This window comes from Calypte anna, chromosome 20 (genome assembly GCF_003957555.1).
Source record: "Calypte anna isolate BGI_N300 chromosome 20, bCalAnn1_v1.p, whole genome shotgun sequence".
Taxonomy (NCBI): domain Eukaryota; kingdom Metazoa; phylum Chordata; class Aves; order Apodiformes; family Trochilidae; genus Calypte; species Calypte anna.
In genome coordinates this window covers 4,942,548-4,962,269 of record NC_044265.1, presented here as the reverse complement: position 1 = coordinate 4,962,269, position 19,722 = coordinate 4,942,548, and the positions used below count along the sequence as shown (strand labels likewise).

Here is a 19,722-nt window from a genome sequence, read left to right as displayed (position 1 = left end):
TTTTGTCAGAAGAGAGAGAAAAAAATACTTCCAAGAAAATAAAAACTTTTTAAAAATTTTGTTTCTATCCCTTCTGATTTCTGAGACGTTTGGGTAAATTTGGATCACACTTTCAAGTTCTTATCAACCAGAAAGACACAAGACTGTTTTCAAAGGAAAATGTTTTCTCCTCATGGAATGACTTGACCCTTGAAGCCCAAATGTGAGGAAATGCTCTCAGGAGACCCATGACACAAAGGGCAAGAACTGGCTATGAGGCTCTGCAGCACTGTTGTGGAAAGCCAAGAAGCAAGCCTGTCAATTCAACAGGCCTTCAATACACATTTTTAAGTTGTTTGGACTCCCTGAGGTCACCCTGGGCTTAAGAAAGCAAAAAAAAAAAAAGGTGGAAATTGGGCTCTCTGCACGATTAGGACCCAAGCAAGCAGCCTTCCTCCTCTGGCACTTCACACTCCTTCTTTGCTACCTGACTGCCATCACTCCTGCTCTATGGGAATCACTTTGCTTCTCCTTGGGACTACACAATGCAATGTAAAGCTTTATTAGAAATAGGCAGCTTCTGTATTTCAGTTATTTCAATACTCAAGTGCACGCTCAAACTGTTCTGGGGGAACACAGCCCTGAAAAACAGCAACTCAGGAACAGCAGGTCAGAATGTGATTTGTAAAAATGACACATGCTTCAAGTTTTCTTTCTATCATAAAAACCATACTGCAAAAGGGTTGGCTGTCCAATGGCCATGAAAAGCCAGCAGCACATTAACCATCTCCCATAAAGTCTGTGTGTGAATAAGAAGGCAGCAACCACAGCCACAAATATGCCAACCCACACCCAAGCCAGCAGAAGTGCACCTTGGAGAGCTGCAGAGCCTCCAGTAACACCAGCATGAAAGGACCTGAACCTGCAAAAGGTCTAAATTATTCAAGCTCAGAGAGTAGCACACACTCCAATAAATACATACTGGCATTCCAAGCCCAAGCAGCTAAGGCATGAAAAATCCATCTCTGAAGGAAATCAGTGTATTCATGTACTGTGTCACATTACAAGAGGATCAGCAGGAAGAGAAACCAGTTTCATTTAAAGTCTCTAGCAACCTCTTTATGCCACCTACAAAACTGTAAAGGAGTATCTAAATTTTAAAGGGCAACTGGCACGCTAGAAATTCTTTTAAAGAGACACACAGCATCACATGTTGCCTGCAAGTGAAGATTCAACAACTGCAGACTATTCTTACCCAGCAGATCGTGTTGTGTACACTGTGTGATCAGGACATGTGAGCACACACAGAACATCCTGACACTGGATCTCGGAAATCCACGAGATGCCTGCTACTCTTCCTCAGATTTGACATCTCAGTAGTATCTCAGACTCAAGACAACTATTTCATTTGCCTTTGCTCCAGCTAGATTCACTGAATTTCTGAAAACCCAAACCATACACAAGTTATTAATCACTTTAAACCTCAGAAAGATCTGGAAATTCTGACAATGTCTCATATTATTACCTCTGTGTATTATTACTTACCTCTGTTTGACAAACACACAAGTCTTACAACTACACACGTGTACCATCACACAGAAAAAAATGTAACAACACACAAGGCTTAGACCCATATTGTTTACTGCCAAGTCTGCTTGTGTTTATTTTCTCTCTCTTTCTTCTTCTTCTTTGGTATTTAATTCCTACCTGAAATAACATGTTTTTCTCAGACAGTTGTTTGCACACACTGCAATCCATGGAGATATTTCTCTAAGGTAAAGTCCACAGCAGTGTCTCTTGCTTTGGAGTTTGCAATAACAAAAAAAAGTGAAAACAAAACCCCAAAATCAACTGCAAGTTTTCAAAAGCACCATACTCATTCTCACTAGCAGCCAAAAGTCCTAGCTCTCAGTATGTGACTGGTAGAGCCCTGGGATGTACTCAAAACATGACTAAAAACAAATGAATAGAGGACAAACTACATCTGCAAAACTAACACTGAAAAAGGCAGAAATCCCATTGGTTTACAAAAGCAGTGATAATTCTTATGTGTTGAATGCTCACAGACTATGATAGGAATAAAGGTGTTAAAATGCTTAAGCAGAAGCTCAAATGAAATCCTTCTGAAAAGGGAGCAAATGACCAACATAGAAAAGCTGCTAGGCAATCCAATCTCAATCTTATTGAGAATAAAATCTAATCCAAGCTAAGATTTTTCACCACCAGAGTCAGAATCAAGAAGTCTTAGGTTTTTTAAGATTTTTATTTTTTAATCACAAGACTATCCTTCCCCTTTGCTCTGCAGCAAGCAGTACATTTCTCACCAAAGCAGTGTGGGCTCAGATAACCCAAGGAAACTGTCTCCGGTTTCACTCTGCAGCTTCATTTTCAAAACAACAGTATTGGTGGCTAGGCCTCGAGGTCCTGCTTGCTGCTGCTCCTGGTATGTGTCTGGGAGAAATTCCTCAGATAAAAATCTGTTTTCATGTGCTACTCACTCCAGTGTAAAAGAAGAACATAAATTTCTTCTGTCATTTGTAAGCAGTCTGCTTACCGTCCCTTCGTATTTCTAGACACTGAACCACAGCTTGGATTTCAACAACTCGGCCCAAAATTTTTTGATGTGCAACAATCAAGGCATGTGGCCCTTTTCCCTACGAGGGCCTGAAATCTGCACCTCCCAGAAAACCTCATTTGGAAATGTGCTGATAACAAAGACTTCAAGCAACAATCCTGAGAAGCCTTTTTCTTCAAAAGTAAATCAAGTTGCACAGACATTAGCTTCAGTCTGCAAGCTTTGGTCTTTCATTTGGCTAAGATACTTATGTGAGCCTCCAGGGAAACACAATTTAACCACCACACTAATCTCAAAAGAAAAGAGAAGACAACAGGATGCCATCTTTACCCTGAAGAAGAGATTCCAGTCTTCTATCAGAAAGCCATTTCCAGACAACCCCAAAGCTATTATTAGGAAGGAGAGGGAACGATTTAAAGATCGTGTCTTCCTGGCCAACTCAAAACTGAAAAATCACTTTTCTTTAAAGAAACCAAACATATCAAACAGAAAGGTCTCACAATCATATGCACCCAGGTAATTTTATCCTGAAACCATGTCTCAGAGCACTGCAGATCCTTTGTCACCTTTCCTGCATGTACCCCTCTGCCACCAAGTCAGCTTGAAGTCACTGAAGCAGGACAGCAAAGCCCCCAGAAGACAGAGGGAGGTTTCAGTACAAGTTAGCCTGAAAAGAGGAAAATTGGATCATAAACCAGTTCTTCACAATCTGTTTTAGAAACAGCAGTCTTGCTGATAAAATATTGCTTTTCAGCCAGTCCATTAGCTCAACAGTGATTCAAAGACACTCAAGAGTTTTACACATCTAAAGGTTCTTAATGTTGATGACCTGCACTGTTTGGGCTGTTTTAAAGGTAACAAAGTAGACAAGGACACCATATTAATACAGGCAGAGCATGGACTACATCATGGATGTAGTCTATCCAGTCCATCTAGAACATGGACTAGAGACCTATCACTGTACTGCCTCAGTTTAGACTAAGGCCAAATGAACAGAAATGCACCTCCTAAATCACTACAGCCTTTCTGCTGACTTGCTTACTGTCTTTCATTTAGAGCTTCAGTGTGAAGGGGGACATCTGAAAGCCCTGCAGAGCTCAGGCTGAAGTTCATGAAGCATTAAATGCACCAGAAGCTGCCATTTCCCTCGAAATGTGTGGATGCATTTCCCAGTGATGATGCTTGTAGAAGGACAGGAGGGAGGAGAGGAAGGGAGAGCAGGCACCTGGCAGCAGCTGTTGAGGCTACAATCACACGGGAAAGTCACAAGTGGAAAGTGTTTCCAAAGAATGGCAGATGTGCAGATCACAGCTTCCTTCTTCAAACTACAACAGCTTTGCAGTAATTTAACACTGCATTCTTCAGGCGCCATTTCTGTACGTTTATAATCCCTTCCCAGGCCCTTTCCATTTCAGCTTCAAAATCACAAGCTGGGAAGGAGGCTTCATCTAAAGTGTCTCTTATTTCCTCTCCCTCATTTTCTCTGCTGTAATTAGCTTGTGACTGGGAAGCTGCTACCTAGCAAGCACAGAGCCTGCTGCAAGCAGAGCTTTGCTCCCCTGCTCGGGAGCTGCTACAACGCAACTGAAGCGTAAAATGGCAGAGAGCTGGGATTTTAGTGACATCTAAAACCACAATGGGGACAGAGCAGGGGTTACACAGCCCACGTCTTGTTTGACGTAACCCAACATCAATGGAAAAAACTCTGATCACATTTGGACTGCTGCATTCCAAGGAAGAGCTGACTGTGCAGGGAGCGCTTCAGAAACAGAAGGCAGAGCGGTGAAGGACACGTTTTAAGGTGGTTTGCAGGATTTTATGCTGTGAGAGGCTTATCATGTGGTATTTCAGGGAATGAACACGTGAGCCCAAATGGTTCTGCTGGGATTTCAGCAATACAATAAAAAAAAAAAACCCTGAAACTGCTTTTCCTAGAGTTGAAAGGAGTCTTTTCACCAGTCTTTCACAGATAATAGATCAAGCCTTCAGCAAGAGGAACAAGATAAAAAGCTGGAATAATCCTCAGCTGATAGAAATATTAGAAAGGAGAATTCACACACTGAGATGAGGATCAGATCAGGCTTAGCATGCATGTTCTATGGATGTGCAGGAACTGGGGAGGCTACTAAATGAAAATAAAAAATTTTTACTAGTGGCAGGCAGTGTTGCATTAGAAAAATGATCCAACATGAACTGTGCACTCAAACTGCAGAATAAAAATAAATCCACCGGCACTAGGGAACAAGAAGTGCTGAATTTTTTTTTTTAATTGCTTTTTCCCCTACATCAGATGTTCCTATGTCTTCCTGCCCCAATGCATTCAATTCTTAGCTGTTTGGTATCACATAATAAATCAGAGATGGTGTCCAAGAAGTCTGAACTGAAATTTATTTTCATTCATGACTAGCAAATGCTTGGAATCCCTGTTTTTCCTAGCAAAACTGAACAATTTAGCAGATGCCAGTGAGGATCAGATCTATAAATCCCTTTTGCATTCCACACTTGTGTTCATCTCAAGCTGTGATCACAAGAGATTTAGTAAACTGAGGAAATATGTAATCTGACAGAAGATTTTTCTTCCAGTGGCTCAGATACTTGTCACAATGACAACACAGATCAGTGCTGCAAGAGCAGCCTCTTTACTCCCAGCTTTGTCACAGCCATTTCTGTGCTCTTCAGTCTCCTGGCAGCCCACACTCCATGCACAAAGCCCAAGATACCCAGAAGAAAGACACTTGTTACTGCAAACACTTCTAAACCAATGTCTAACAAGCCTTGGCTTCAAAGGACCCATTATTTCACATGGTCTACTTGTTTGTAATGTTTGTCTCCCCCAGACCAGAAATGTATTGCCAAATCAAATTCGTTTCATTGTATTTTTTAACCACTGGCATTTATATTTCATGGATGTATATTAGATTTCTTTTGGGGGATTGGGAAGTAGAGGGCTGAGGAGCAAAAGGAAACATTTTTCTTGATAGTATTGCTTGATAGTGATATGGTTTTATTCTTTGAAACAGATTTTTTTTTAAGTGGGGTTTGCATTTTCTTTCCTTGAGGGCTGATAGAGAAGATCTGAGGAATACAAATGTTCTTTACTGGCTTACTACAGCTGTAAATGAGTGGTTAAGATACAGAAATGTCATCTTGTGAGTGGGAGAGGAGGAAAGCAAGAAGCAAAATTAAGAAGTCCCACATACCACTCCACACACTTCTGCTATATGAAATCAAAATCATCTATTATAGATATTTCTGAGACTTGGCAGTTTAGATCCTTCAGACTATGGCTACAGGAAACATTTATTTGCCTGCACTGGAGTTTTTCTGCCTTCCTGATACAGGTTTTATTTTAAAAGCCTTTCTTAAGTACAGAGCAGGAAATGAAATTGTCAAACACTTACAGGCAGACATAAAAACCATCTGCTTCAAACACAACCAGACAATGCTCCTAAACTGCATACAATGCCTGATGCAGCACTGTAGTTCTCAGAATTCAATTAGGGGACTCTCCATGCACTGTATAAAATGCCAGAGATGTACAAACCCAAATTTCATTGACAACAATGGCTTGGATTTCTGCTAAAGCACTGGCTCAATCTTTTTAAGTATTATCAAAGATCCTGCACCCCTTCTGCAATAACACAGCAGCTTTTCTGAAATAAAGAATGGATCTTTTCAAGATGTACATGCAATTCTGTTAAGCTAAGATAAACTTTTCTAAAGGATTCATCTTCCATTTTAATAACAGGTGACAGGCTCTTATCAAATAGTTTAAAAATTCCCCATGCACATGAAAACCATATAAAAATCCCACATTCTTGTCACCTAAGAAAATTTTTGTTTAATTTCTAACAGAGTAATAGTTATTTTTTCACTTGTTTTTCACTGTCACAAGAAAAACTTCAGTACAAACAGGTGGGGTTTTTTCCTTCACAATTCTTCAGTGAAGAACTATGCCCAGTGAAAATGGCTGTCACAATCCTCAGCAGGGCAGAGGCTCTCAGAGATTGATGCCATCCCCTGCAGTTGGGTTCAGGTGATGTTTTAGCTGCAGACAGGAGGTGCTGGCTGGTCACAGCAGAGGGACAGCATGCCACCTTTGTTTAAAAAAACCTTTAAAAAGACCTTTGACCAGCAGACTCTTTACAACAAACTGCAATGAGATGAGGAGAAACAGAAAGCAAGCCTCTTGTACCACACCAAGGTTCCCTGCTTACCTTGCTGCAAATGGCTTCAAAGAGCTGTTAAAAAGCACCAACAAGCGTTGCAAACTTGCTGATGAGGAGCTGCTGTCAGCAGTTTGTACAGTGACTGTAGTAATGGAGCCCAAACAAACTCAGCTTGCTTCAGTCTTTCCCTGTCCTGTGCCATAACTCACCAATTATTTTATTCACAGCTTTCCCATGAACACCTGGAAGTTGCCTGGCCACAAGCACGTGCTCCATTCTGGTCCTTCCAGCAGCCACCTTCAAAGCAATTCCCTGCTCCCCATAAATCTTCCTCCAGCTCCACCCCGTTAGCTGCTGGGCTGCTAGCTCCTTCACAACACTGACCTACACCTAAACCTCACAGCCACATTTGGGGAAGAAAATGCTTAAATTTCAATTATGAGGTCAGTTATTTCTAAGAAGTTCTCCTTAGAAGTCAGCTGGCTTTACACAGCAAGCAGCAACCACCCTGTGCTACCCCTTGAGTGGGAGTGGGGCCGTGAAGATTTTAGATAAGTCTTGAGGGAGAGATGCAACCAGAACATTGCATGTGTGTCCACACACACATTACCTTCCTGGAGTACCACCTGCAAGACCAGATCTCATGACTCAGCACTGTGTTACATTCATTTTTAAGGTGGCAGTTTTGAAAGGCAGAACACACACTAGAGAAAACTTCCAAGAGCTCAGTGCACTGAGCCTGGGGCAGTGAAGGGGCCTGAGGGGCAAACCAGTATGATGCAATCTCTCCCCCAAACACACCATGAACAAACCCCTGCATGTGCATCACTCACACCATCCACATAGGTGGACCCTGTTCTGGGACTCAAAGGTGCAGTATCTTGTGCTTACAGGACAACTGAACACTTAATAGAGACTGGAAGATTTAGGCACAGAGCCTAGAAAACATCATGGCTTTCTCACAGGGATTTCAAGACAAAACTCTAGGGAAAAAGAAATTACATCATGATGATGATTACACCATCTCATGAGCTACACCTCACAGAACATCTCAGTTGTTCTTACCTCCTTTCCACTGTTTAAATATTTGTTGTTTACATGATCAGAAGCATGCAGACTAAAGTTACATGCCATGATTAGTTCTTTCAGTTAAAAATACACTACTATTTCCAACTCCTACACAAATGAGGCCAAATCATTAATGAATCCTAGAAACTGAAAGATAGTGCTTGCATGACTCCTTACAAAAGGATGTATTTTGCTAAGATTGCTGGAGAATGTTTCTCCAAGAGAAGCACTGAAGATTTGGAGATGTGAAATAGTCAATATCAGGGTGCATGCTGGAAGATCAGAAAAATGAAAATCAGAAGTCAAGACAATAGAGATGTGTGAGCAATGAAGAGTACAAATAAGGTGTCCAAAGCATTTCATCTTTACTATGGAAACCAGTAAATGCTGCAAGTTACGTGGCCTAGATTTTTGTCCCTATTGTAAAAAAAAAAAGTATTATGAGACAGTAAGGTTGTGTAACTTCTCAAAAGGTCACCAAAAAATCAAAACATGACCCCAACAGAACAAACCCACTGCTCAGCATGGACTCTCTCCTTCTTGATGTACATCTTTTTAATGGAAACACTGTTATCACAAACTGTTTTATTCATTTTTAGATTGTGTTATCTCAGTTGCACAGCAGTTAGTTAATAACACTTGCTTAGCCACAGCATAAACACTATTTCATTCATCAAGTGTTGCAACAGAAACTTACCCTCTAGGGATTGTTTTTGCAAGTTTCATTGACAACTCAGCCTCCGTGGCACTTGCACACCCTGTGTTACAACTAGAGAATCTTTTCTGAGTAACATCCTGTGTAGGACTTACTTGACCTGTGCTCTGTCACACCAAACCACCACAGACAGACCCGCACATCCCAGTTCTTGTAGTTTACAGCCTAGGCTAGATCATCAACTGGGCTGTGGAATGCACCACCACCTCAAAAGATACAGGTAAGCACAGAATAAGTAAGTGTTTATGTTTAGTGTGGATGTTATGGGAGGTGACTGGCATGAAATTCCTTCCCCATGGCAGTGCAGGGTATCAGCTGTATCAGGCAAACCAGCATGCAGCCCTTTCAAATTCACCATCTAACCCAGAAGAAGTTCCTGACACCACTTCTCAGTGTTAAGATATTCAGCCATGGTGGTAGCAGGCCAAGGACATCATCATCATCAGTCTGGGGGACCATCTTTCCAGACAATTCTAATTATTGGGAGGCTTAATAGTCACACCAGGCTAACCTCTGCCAAACCAGTTTGGTTTGTGACAACACTCCAGAGAGCTCCACATTACTGACAAACTGGAACCACACACACACCAAAGATTGTGAATGAAACTGATCAGCCTTCATGAAGGGGTTAAACTAGTTTTCAGAGCCTTTACTAATGCTAAGCTATAATAACTGTTTACACATTAGCACTGTCTCACATTTGCAAGATACACTACTTGGGTTACACACATGGAAATGCATGCAATGACAGAAGTTAGGCTTAAAGCACCTACACTCACATAAACCACGCTCAAAATGTAACAATTCCATCCTCATGTATTATCAGAGTAATTCTTGTAAGACTGCATGTGCAGCAGTGTTTTAGCTCATGAGGACTTGATTGACTTTTTCCTCACCTATTACTGTGCTTGGACTTTTCCCGGTCTTTTTCCTTGTCCTTCTTGTGCTCTTTGTGCCGGTGTTCTCGGTCTTTGTGTTTATCTTTGTGTTTGTGAGAATCTGCAAGCAGAGAGGCAAAAAAAAATTAAGCAATTAAGTTGGGAGAAAACTCCATGCCTCCCTCATGAACCTCTGCATTGTTACCCACCCCATACCAGTGTTTTCTGTGTTTCAAAATTGGTCACAAAAAAAAGTCTTAGTTTCAGAGGTCCTCAATGAATTCATTGTCCCTGCAGCACAAGTTAATTCATCTTGGCAACAGCTGCATTTATATGGTCTTTAGTTCAACGACCTTTAAGTGCTTTACAGACCTTGAAGAAATGCAACCCTTCTTACTGAATAGGTAAGTATGGCTACAGCAAGTTCCATCTTACTTGGCAGACAGGAAACCTGGCTTCCTATGCCTCTAAGTATTTCATGTCAAATCCATAAGGATACAGGAGCAGAGCACAAAGCTGAAATGTTAGACCTGATGAATCCTGGAATTTAGACCACTACTTCCCTGAGTATCTAGTCTAGACAAAGCAGCTGCTGTTCCAGTTAAAATCACCTTATTCTTATCCCCAGAAGTGCACAACATGACAGGCACACAGCAAGGGAAAGGGGGAATAATGAGGGAAGAGGAAAAGAAAGGGTAAAAAAAGAAAGAAGATCAGGAATTCTCTCCTCATGCTTCTCCTCTGCAGGAGACACTGCCCTCGGACAACAGCCCCAGCAAGAATTTCCAACATAACAGCTGCAATGAGTATCTTCTGGTGGTAACCACCTACACAGGTTAGGACAGGTCCAAATTAAGGAACGGGTCAGAAATGGAAGGTGGCACTTGAGCAAATCCACAAGAAAACAGTAATTCTATTCATATCAATTTCTACTCCAAGTGACATTTCCCATCCTCACTGACAACTCTATTGTACAATAAAGTCCTTCATAGCACCAAGGAGATTGACCCAGCATAGAAAAAGCAACAGAGCTGAATTGTAAATAAACTCATTTACAAGCATCTTTAGGACCTTAAATGTTCTTTGTAAGACGACCAAAAGGAGCTGAGGCTGAACTAGGTCCTCAAAAGGCACATCTATCATTTACAGCCGAGGTTGCTGTAATGTCAGGAGGAATGTGTGCATACACAAAGACTTCCACCATTTTTGGTGGGCTTTTCTTGTTTTTTTTAACATGCTTCTCATAGCAACTAAAAGGCTGTGCTGACTTTGGCAACCGTTTTCAGATAATAGCACCAGAATTTCCACCACAAATGTTGGATGAAAGGTACTAATGCTTAATTACAAAGAAGTTACAGTGCCTCTAAAAACATTACTATTCCTGCACTAAGAATAGGAAACTGCAACACAATGATTTTGTGACTTTCAGTCACATGGGAAGTGCACAGTAGAGCCAGGAATAAACTTCATCCTCCTGACTCCCAAGTCTTTCACCACAAATTCATTTTTCTCCTTAACTGACACCAGCTCCTATAACCTCCTATAACATTCACCAGGTTTCATTGGAAGCATACCCACATATTTCCACAGAATATGATTTTAATCTATTGCTTTCTGTAACTTCAGGTATTGTTTTCATACACCTGCAGGAAGACAACACAAAACAACACAAAAATGCTGACATTCAAGCCTCCAACTTCCCTTCCTCATCCTTCCTCTATCCTCCTGAACTTGGCAACACTTCCTAGTGCTCTGCTGTACACAGTACAAGCACTCAAAGGACAAGATTTAGTTTTCTATATTTTGATACCCAGGCATGTGGCATGTTCTGTGAAACATTTGGTGTTACAGCATAAAATACCTAAGAGTTTTCAAATACCTAAAGAGCAAAATCTCTTTTGCAGCAGGCAGAGCTCTGTAGGCATCTCTGGAAAACTGTGTGGGGACTGGACACCCACACTCTGAACTGTCAAGAAGTGTTTTCTTGGTACCCTTCTTCCCACCAGGACAACACATGTTTCACTGGCAAAAATGTTTTCACAGAGCATTTCACACTCTTGATTCTTCAGTTTAGCCAGCAGCTAGAAGCTCAGGCTGTTTGCATACAGCCTGGGTTTTATTCCATGGGGAGTTTACTCACTGATTCCTAAAGCACTGGCTGAAGTGAACAGCCATCTATTTACACTTGATGAATAGGTAAATAGCAAGAAAAACCAGCATGATGCTATACACAGAACTATGTACACTCATTTTATAACATAGTTACTTTTTAAGCAGCACTGAGTAATTTTTTTTCTTCCAGCCAATCGATGAAAAATGTGCAACTGAGCTCAATGCTATTTTGTTTAATGCTCAGAACCACAAAACTGTTTTTCACAGAAAAAAAAAAAAAAAAAAAAGCACAAGACAGAACAGTTTTTTACCTTCATCACTGGATTCCTTTCCAGGTGACTTGTGTTTTCCAGCTGAAATTAATATTTGCTCTTGATAAGTAGCTCCAGAGCTATACCCTGGAAATGCTGGAGCCAGACATCTATTTCCTCAATCCTCTGCACTGCCTACAAGAATTTGGTATTTTTAGACAATTAAAGCCTATTACCACAGAGAAAAAAAAACACAAAAAAAAACCCTGGCCAGTTAAACTGTCTCTGCTTGGTAGTATTCATCCCTGCCCAGCTTTCTTTTGCTGTCTACCAAAGGACAGTGGCAGGAAGGTCTTTGATACAGGTATTCTGGCTAAACAGCAGCCCAAAGCTGCTGGGAACAGGAGGCTGTGTCCATGGTCTCAGAAGCAGAAGGGAAAAATTGGCAGGAGAGCTTTTAAAATGCAGTTAAGGCTGGATGGGTACTTCAGCTCTCACAGTGGACACCACTCTAAACTCAGGACTTCCATGGAGCTGTGTGTGTTACCTCCCAGACACGTCTCTGAAGAACTAAATTATTCTGGAGTATTTGCCTAGTATTCTGACTCAGTGGTGTTGCTTTCTGATACAATGCCATGAAGTAGGTTAAGAATTAAGACTTCAAAAGAGTTTATTAACCAATCTTGAGCTGAAATATGTATGTCTCTTTTTGAGAGTAGAGCTGGATGAAGTTCAGGAGACTGGGTCATTAAGAAGTACATCATAATTCTTCTTACATTCACACGAAAATGCTTTGTTCCAGACTGGCTTTATCTAGGAGTCCAAGCTCATGGTTATTTAGTGGCTGACATGAAACAAGTTTAGCCATTTCATTCCAGTTTACTTACCCACTTCACAGAAACCAGTATTGAACTACTCAGGCAACGTATGACTGACTTGGGAGTAAAACTTAAAGATACAGCAAGGCACCTCCAGGAAACCTCATCAACACAGAAACAACCAACTCAAGTGTTCCTGTAATCTCTCTCCTTTTTTATATTTAGCATATTGATTCCTAGAAGAATCTCCCAGACCCCAGTAACTCTCCCAGCCTGCAGCTGATTAGCAGTTCCTAGGTCCAGCCTCACATAAGCTACAGAATGAGGTCAGACATTATCACACATTCATATTTGTTTCCTGCCTTTTATGTCTTCCATTAAGAATGAGTGCTCCCTTGAACACTAAACAAGGAGATAAATACTATTCCTTCCCCAAGAGCATTAGCAAAATCCATGCTCTACTGTGAGCAAAGTTCAAACTCCCAGAAGCTTGTGTGAATTTGAAAGGATTTCAGGAATCGAAAAGTCTTTGGCATCAAGGTTACAGTGGGGACAGGGGTTATGCTCACTGGGCAAAGATCCATTATCCCCCTAAGGCTTTCCCTTCAGTATTCTCTAACCCAAACAAGAGTTTTTTAGCATCTCCTCTGTTCTAGAAAGCTTGATATCTCTGGCATCGGAACTCTGTTAATGCTAAACCTGGGATGTCTCCAAAAATTCATTGCAGTCCCCGTACTATTCCTGCCATTCCCCCTGTACCTCCAACAATCAGAAGCAGCTCTGCATTTCTGTGTGTTGATTCATCTCTTGACTCTGTTTAATTATGAGGACGCCTGATTTAAGGATGGGGAAGTCTGAGCACTTTTAGTCTGTGGCTGTTTTGTCCTGTGTCCATGTCCTTGCCCCCCTCTACCTTCGCTCCACCGCTTGGTCTCTGGGGAAAGGCTGAATCATAGCCCTGTTTGCAATGCTTGTACACACTGCTGGAACTCTGCAGTTTTACTCTTTAGCCAAGAACAGAGCTGTAAAAGGTTAGGCATCTCCAACTACAGCATGACAAGAACAGAGGTGAAGTAAGAGGAAGTAAAAGAAAGCCACCTGGAGAGTGCCAAGGGACAGCAAAGGTGAATGGTGTCCTTTCATAAGGAGAATGACTCCTGGATTAATAGGTTAGCCTGGTGGAAAAAACCAATTATGTGGGACTGGACTCTTTTAATTCACAACACAAATTCAATTGCTTGTAGAACATTTTTTAATACCTTTCTCCACACCCACCTTCCCAAAAAAGATTACTTCCATATCACCATTAAGGGGAACAGCCCAACTTCCTACATTAGTATTTCAGCTTTGACAGCAAATCTTCTAATAAAATACTGAAATCACAGAGAGGAGAAGTTCCTGTATGCCCAGTAAGTAGAGCTATCAATATTCTTCAGGAGAGTACCACTGATGCATGATATAGAATGCTATTGTGTTATTTTTATCCCACCACCCACTTTAATGTTACTCCATTTTCATCATTTTGCATTTATTTTTTTTTCTTTCAAGAATTGAGGAAAAAAAGACGTGAGCAACAATCTGGTCCTTCTCTTTCCTTCTAAATTGAGATAACCTGGCAGCACCAGTTTCTGGTCAGCAATAGCTTTTCCAGATAAATCTATTAGCCTTCCATGTTTGCTGTATTTCAGTTCACTTATAATTTGTGGGAACAATCTGAATACCTCATTAACCTGCTTACAGAGAGGTTTCTGCCACTAGTAATTCAAAAAGTTTTATTAGGTTCTGGGGATAAGGACTTATTTGTATTTTCATTATGGTACCAGCAATACCCCAATTGCTTTTCCTCTCATTAGACAGTGTAGAAACACCTCAGCTGGTGTTTTATCTGTTCAAAGCCTCATCTCAGTGCTCTTCTACACTGAGGTCCAAAAAGGTTATTTAAGTTTACATGATTCTTACAACTGAAATCTGTGCCCAAATCTGAAGACACAGCATGAAAAACTCATCACATTACCAACTAATAAAAGCACTTTTAAACGCTTGCTATTCCAGGAACACTTCTGCTTCTGATGAGCATATGAAATTCTCTCCCAGTTTAAGTCCAATGCCTCGATAGTAATTATTTGTTACAAGTACACAAGCTCTTAAGGCTTTTCAGGCTTCTGCATAAGTAGGGTGCTCTCTCTGTTTCTGGTATGTTTGGCCATCCTGAAGAATGAGCAAGAAGCCTTTTACTATCAGCATAGGGGACAAGTATGATGAAACCTGCAGGATCTTTTCAGTATTCCAGTTGGAAGAAGGAAAACTGCAACATCATGGTGTTCCAGTAATTGACAACACACAAATACAACACAGTATTTGAATGTTTGTTTAAATAGATTGGCATTGCTGTAGCCCAAAAAAGAGAGAGGAAAAGCTACTGGACAGAAAATAAAACTGCATCCAGGTACCAGAGACTGTAGGCAGACTGAATAAAGAGGGCAGACTGGAAGAAGACAAACTGTAGGTATGAAATATAAAGAAACTGGGAAACATCTATTTGCTGCTAGAAGTGTCAAAAGCATAAAAACACACCCAGAAGACATTGTTCAGAGAGAGTTGATGGCATTGTAGATGATATACTGGAGCAGAAAACCATAAACCTAAAATAAACTTCCCATGTGAAACTGAATGTGTCACTTATTGGCCTAATGGCCCCCTTTACACAGCCACAGAATACACACAAAACATTTACCCTGGAAAGGTATTGCAGGTCTGTTTGCTGTGCTCTACTATTTCTCCAGTAGCTGACTGCAAAACATTTGGCACCCTGAAATGAGGGTGACTGAAACACCGAGACCATGATTTGAGTTCCCCATAAGCTAAGTCTGAAATTCAGTAACAGAACAAAGACCTGGGTTTTCAGTATGTTTCAAAAAAGGAAAGAAACTCCAATGATACTGAAACGAGACTGCCAGGCTTCTGCTTCCTCATTCGGAGTGTCATTCTTAATGTCACAGAAATCACTTTCAAAAGCAACCTGACATGCAACCCTTCACCAGTGTTGAAAAACATCTCCACAGTCAACATTGCTACAGAAAGCTATTTCCAAATCCTTAAAATCCCTCTTGAAGCCAAATTCAAATGAAGTACAATTACTGTGCTGCCACAACCTTATTTCACTTCAGGTGCATCACTGGGTTGGGTCCCCCAGCTCAGGGATCCAGCAGTGCTCACTGGTCCCCCCACAAACCAGAATAAAATATGAGTTTTATAGTTTTCTGTGGAACACCTACATTAATTTTGAGCAAGCACGAGGAGAATACACAAAGCAGCTCCTGGATGTGAAGCTTAGGTTCTCAGTCATTTATTTTCCAATTATACAATGGAAGAAAAAGGAAGGAAAAAAATTAAATGTGTAAAGGCTTAATGAAAAGGGAGCCTGGAAATGTATAGCAGAATGAGCAAACAGTTTATCTGTTTCAAGGCAGGAACTTGACTACGAAAAGTAAGACTCTACCAGAGCCCATCCTCCTTTTTCCTAAGGGCTGAAATGAACAAATGTGCCACCACTTAGCAGATTTCAGTCAACCTACTTTCTTAGTTTTATAGCTACAATTTGACAAAAATAGTTACATATATTATTTATACATTCACATAGATACATAATAGACAAAATAGTTACAACAATATACAATCTTATTCTGGCAAAATTCCATCAGGGCTGAGTCAGAACTGACCACACTCCATGGTATCCAATTCTGCCAAAGCTTGAACGCTTGACATTTTTGGTAGAAACAGAGTAAAACCAATGACCTTACAACCCTGCCCCACACTTCAGCAGTTACTTGAGGCAAAAGATACTGCAGGGCCAGACAGAGCTGTCTTCTCCCTTAAAAGGACTCTGCTGGGAAACTTGGCTTCAGAACAAGACAGACAGACCCCTTAGTTACTGAGTTCTTCATTAATCTTGTCATTTGAAGGCCCTGTATTCCTTGCTGTGTAACAGAGGGAAGGGAAGAAATCCGTGGAATGATTTGGTAAATAATCTTGAAAGGAGAACAGAGAGAGGGAGGGGGGTGGGGTGTAAAATCTGTCTCCAGTCCTTGCCTGTCCTTAAGCTCCTACCAACTTCTTGACAAATTCCCCTTACTCACCAGCAAAGCTTTATTATGCAAGCAGGGATCTTACAAGGCTTTTTAAAACCACAAAGTTTGCAAAATAAGATTAAACACACCTTCTGCTACACTGAAACCCCGGGGCAAGTTGGATCTAAGGAAGAGAGGTAAACAGTGGGACAGGGAGAGGACACAGCACCGAGGCTGGAAGCAGAACTGTGCCCTCATTTATCCATCCCAAACTTTAAAGGCTTCTTGGGGGTAGGTTATGGGAAAGGGAAAAAAAGAAAACAACAAACAATCCAGACTGATCACTCCTATCTTGTGTGACTGAAGCCTCTGAGACATTAAGTTAAGCTGTAACAAACCTCACTGCTGGCATTTCATCAATCTAAACCAACCTGCAGGAGCTGGGCAGGTGAGCAGATGTGCTGCAAGAGCCTTTGCAGAAAGAGAAGGACAGATACTCTTTAGTGCCCATGTTTTGATCCCTTCTTCAATTTTTTTTTTTTTTTTCCATCTGCACTGGATTGATTACTGGTTTTCTGTACACCTCCTTTTTTCACTTTCTGGGAAAGTACCAAATACCCTGTGGGTAATTAATCCTTAAGCAATTGAGATTGTTATGTGGTATAAAGGGACATTGACCTTAAGAAACTGCTACTCTGCCAGCATTTTGAAGCCAAACAACCACCAGTGCAGAGAGCAGCAGCAAATGTAATGACTTGTTGGTTCCCCTCGGGAAGAGGTGACACGTTCATCCACACCTATTCTGCAGCAGATCTTAGTTGCTGTGTAACAAATGTATAAAATCACTGCAAGCAGAACTGCAGTGGACAATATTAACACAAAGGACAAAACTGAGGAAGCCTTATAAAACATAAAAACCCATTTTTGATCAGTACAGAAGGGATAAATTAATAGCTGCTTCTTACACAGGCCAAAGGGCTCCCAACTGAGAGGCAACAATGAAGTTTCAATCCATTATTTGCATTCAAAACCAAAATAAGTCCAATGTGAACTGAAACATGTGTTTCCTGGGATTCCCAAGATGTATAACATTCTCCTGTAATTGTATAAATAAGAGTTAGAGACTGAAACCCATTAGTACATTTCCACCAACCAAGCAGAATAAAAGAACAGCAAGTTAAAACTTCAGGGAAATGACCAGCACCAGTGTACAGCTTAAAATGCTGCTGTGCTGGCACGGAAGAGAGGAAAGTTCAGAGTAGTCTCTGAAGGAAGCAAGAGAACAGCAATCTTGTTCTTGTCCCTAGTGACATTTATTCTTATTAAGGTTACATTCTTTTATGAGTAGAAGTACTTGCCTTCCATAACTGCCTCCATTCAGAATTTTAGTATCTTGCATATTATTACTCTTCTCTTCCCTTAGTAGGGTAGAAATACTTTCAAAAATTTTTTCCTGATGTTTCATGTGTCTACATCCACATGAATAAACAAAATTATGCACTCCATGCACATCTTGAAAGAAGCAGCAGAACTGCTGCCTTTTGCCTTAAGTTTCAAAAGCTGTGGCCCATCACAACTGCAAATCAGGAGGCCAGGATGAAGCAGAGAGCAGGATCTAGGGAAAAAATCCATGCATTGAGCACTGTAGGACTCAGGAAAATTTCAGGACACTCTAGAAATAAAGCTGTGTTGGAAGCATGTGCCAGTTTGTACCACTTCCCTCCTAGCTGCTGCCATGTGCAACAACTGCCTTGCTTTCAGTAAGCATTTATTCCTTTTCCTCACATTTCAAATTACCCCAGAATTACTTTGCACAGCCAGTGAACAGTTAGGAAGTGTAAGGGTAGACAAGTATAGCAGCCAAGAATCCTTTCCAAAGCCAACGCTGTCTGTACCTGAATTTCACTATTAGATCCAAAATGCAAAATCAAGACTATACAAAAAACAGCCAAGAGAAGCTTGAGCTTTGTTACCTCTGAGGTTTCAAAAGCTTTACACTCGTTGCAACTAAATCTATATTCCCCTAAAACATGCATGCAGGACTGAGACCCTTCAGGTCTTGTGGGTATAGGAAGTGAATGTGGCCCAGAGCTGGCTCAGGGGAAAAAATATTGTATCAAAAAGTAGTTACAGGCAGATTTCTTGGGGGATTTCTTTTCCATCCACTGAGATCACACAATTTTCAGCAGAGTATTGAATCTCAGGCTTTTCCAAATTCACAATTGGTTTCCTCCCCACTGTGTGAAATGCAGTTAACATAAAGCAGCACAGCAGGCAGGCTGGACTCAAGTTGTTCACAAACCAGTCTAACAGCCAGGAGTGTCAAAACTAGTTTAAAATTATAAAAGAAGGTAAAATTTAAGGGTGGTAATGCAAGATAATGCAAGGGGGACTAATCCAATTTTCAGAGTTAAAAAGCAACCACCCTTTAGCTCAGATCCAAGGCTTAGCACAGAAACCATCCCAGGGTGCTGTCACACATGATCTGCCCTGGGGCAGAGACATGGGGAGGGACGTATGGACCCTGCACCAGAGGCAGAGAGAGCTGCCCAGGAGCAAGAACCAGAAGCATCCTGCCCCTCCTCAACTTCTGCACTGGTTCTCCAAAGTGTTTGCTACAGGGGGCACTTTCAGCATTTACAGTCAGACTTAGACTTCGGAGCTATCAGAGACTGCAAAAGGATAACCTACCCCTCACTTCAACACAATCTCAAGTAAAACTGTTTGCTTACGCCTCAGTTGCCTGGTTTGCAGGAATCTTTTTCCTTAAGGAATTCACCAGCTAGCAATTTGGTCTGCAGAATTTTTGGGACAATTCATTGCTCTTCATCAAGTCCTTCTTAGCAAGGATGTGCAAGCCAGGGTGGACTGAAACACTCACTTTTGTTCAGTCACCAAGTGCACTTAGACCAGAGCCACTTGTGCTCTTTAGTTGCTCCCCAACTGATGCTCAACTCTAGCATCAAAATCAAGCCCAGACAATCAAGCCCAGTGAGGAAGGAGAGCAGTGACTGTGCTCCTGCCCACATGGCCCACATCACAGTTAGTAGGGCTGAATCATCTTATGGAGATTTTTGACAATTTGCCTGG

General features: G+C 41.2%; 1 protein-coding gene across 1 annotated transcript in view; it reads right to left on the bottom strand.

Moving 5' to 3' along the window:
- TOP1 (DNA topoisomerase I) overlaps positions 1–19,722 on the bottom strand; it is a 64,270-nt gene that overhangs the window by 26,218 nt on the left and 18,330 nt on the right. Inside the window, exon 3 of the mRNA XM_030462845.1 lies at positions 9,403–9,505. Within this exon, the coding sequence (XP_030318705.1) occupies positions 9,403–9,505 (103 nt within the window). The remainder of the gene's footprint in view (positions 1–9,402; positions 9,506–19,722) is intronic.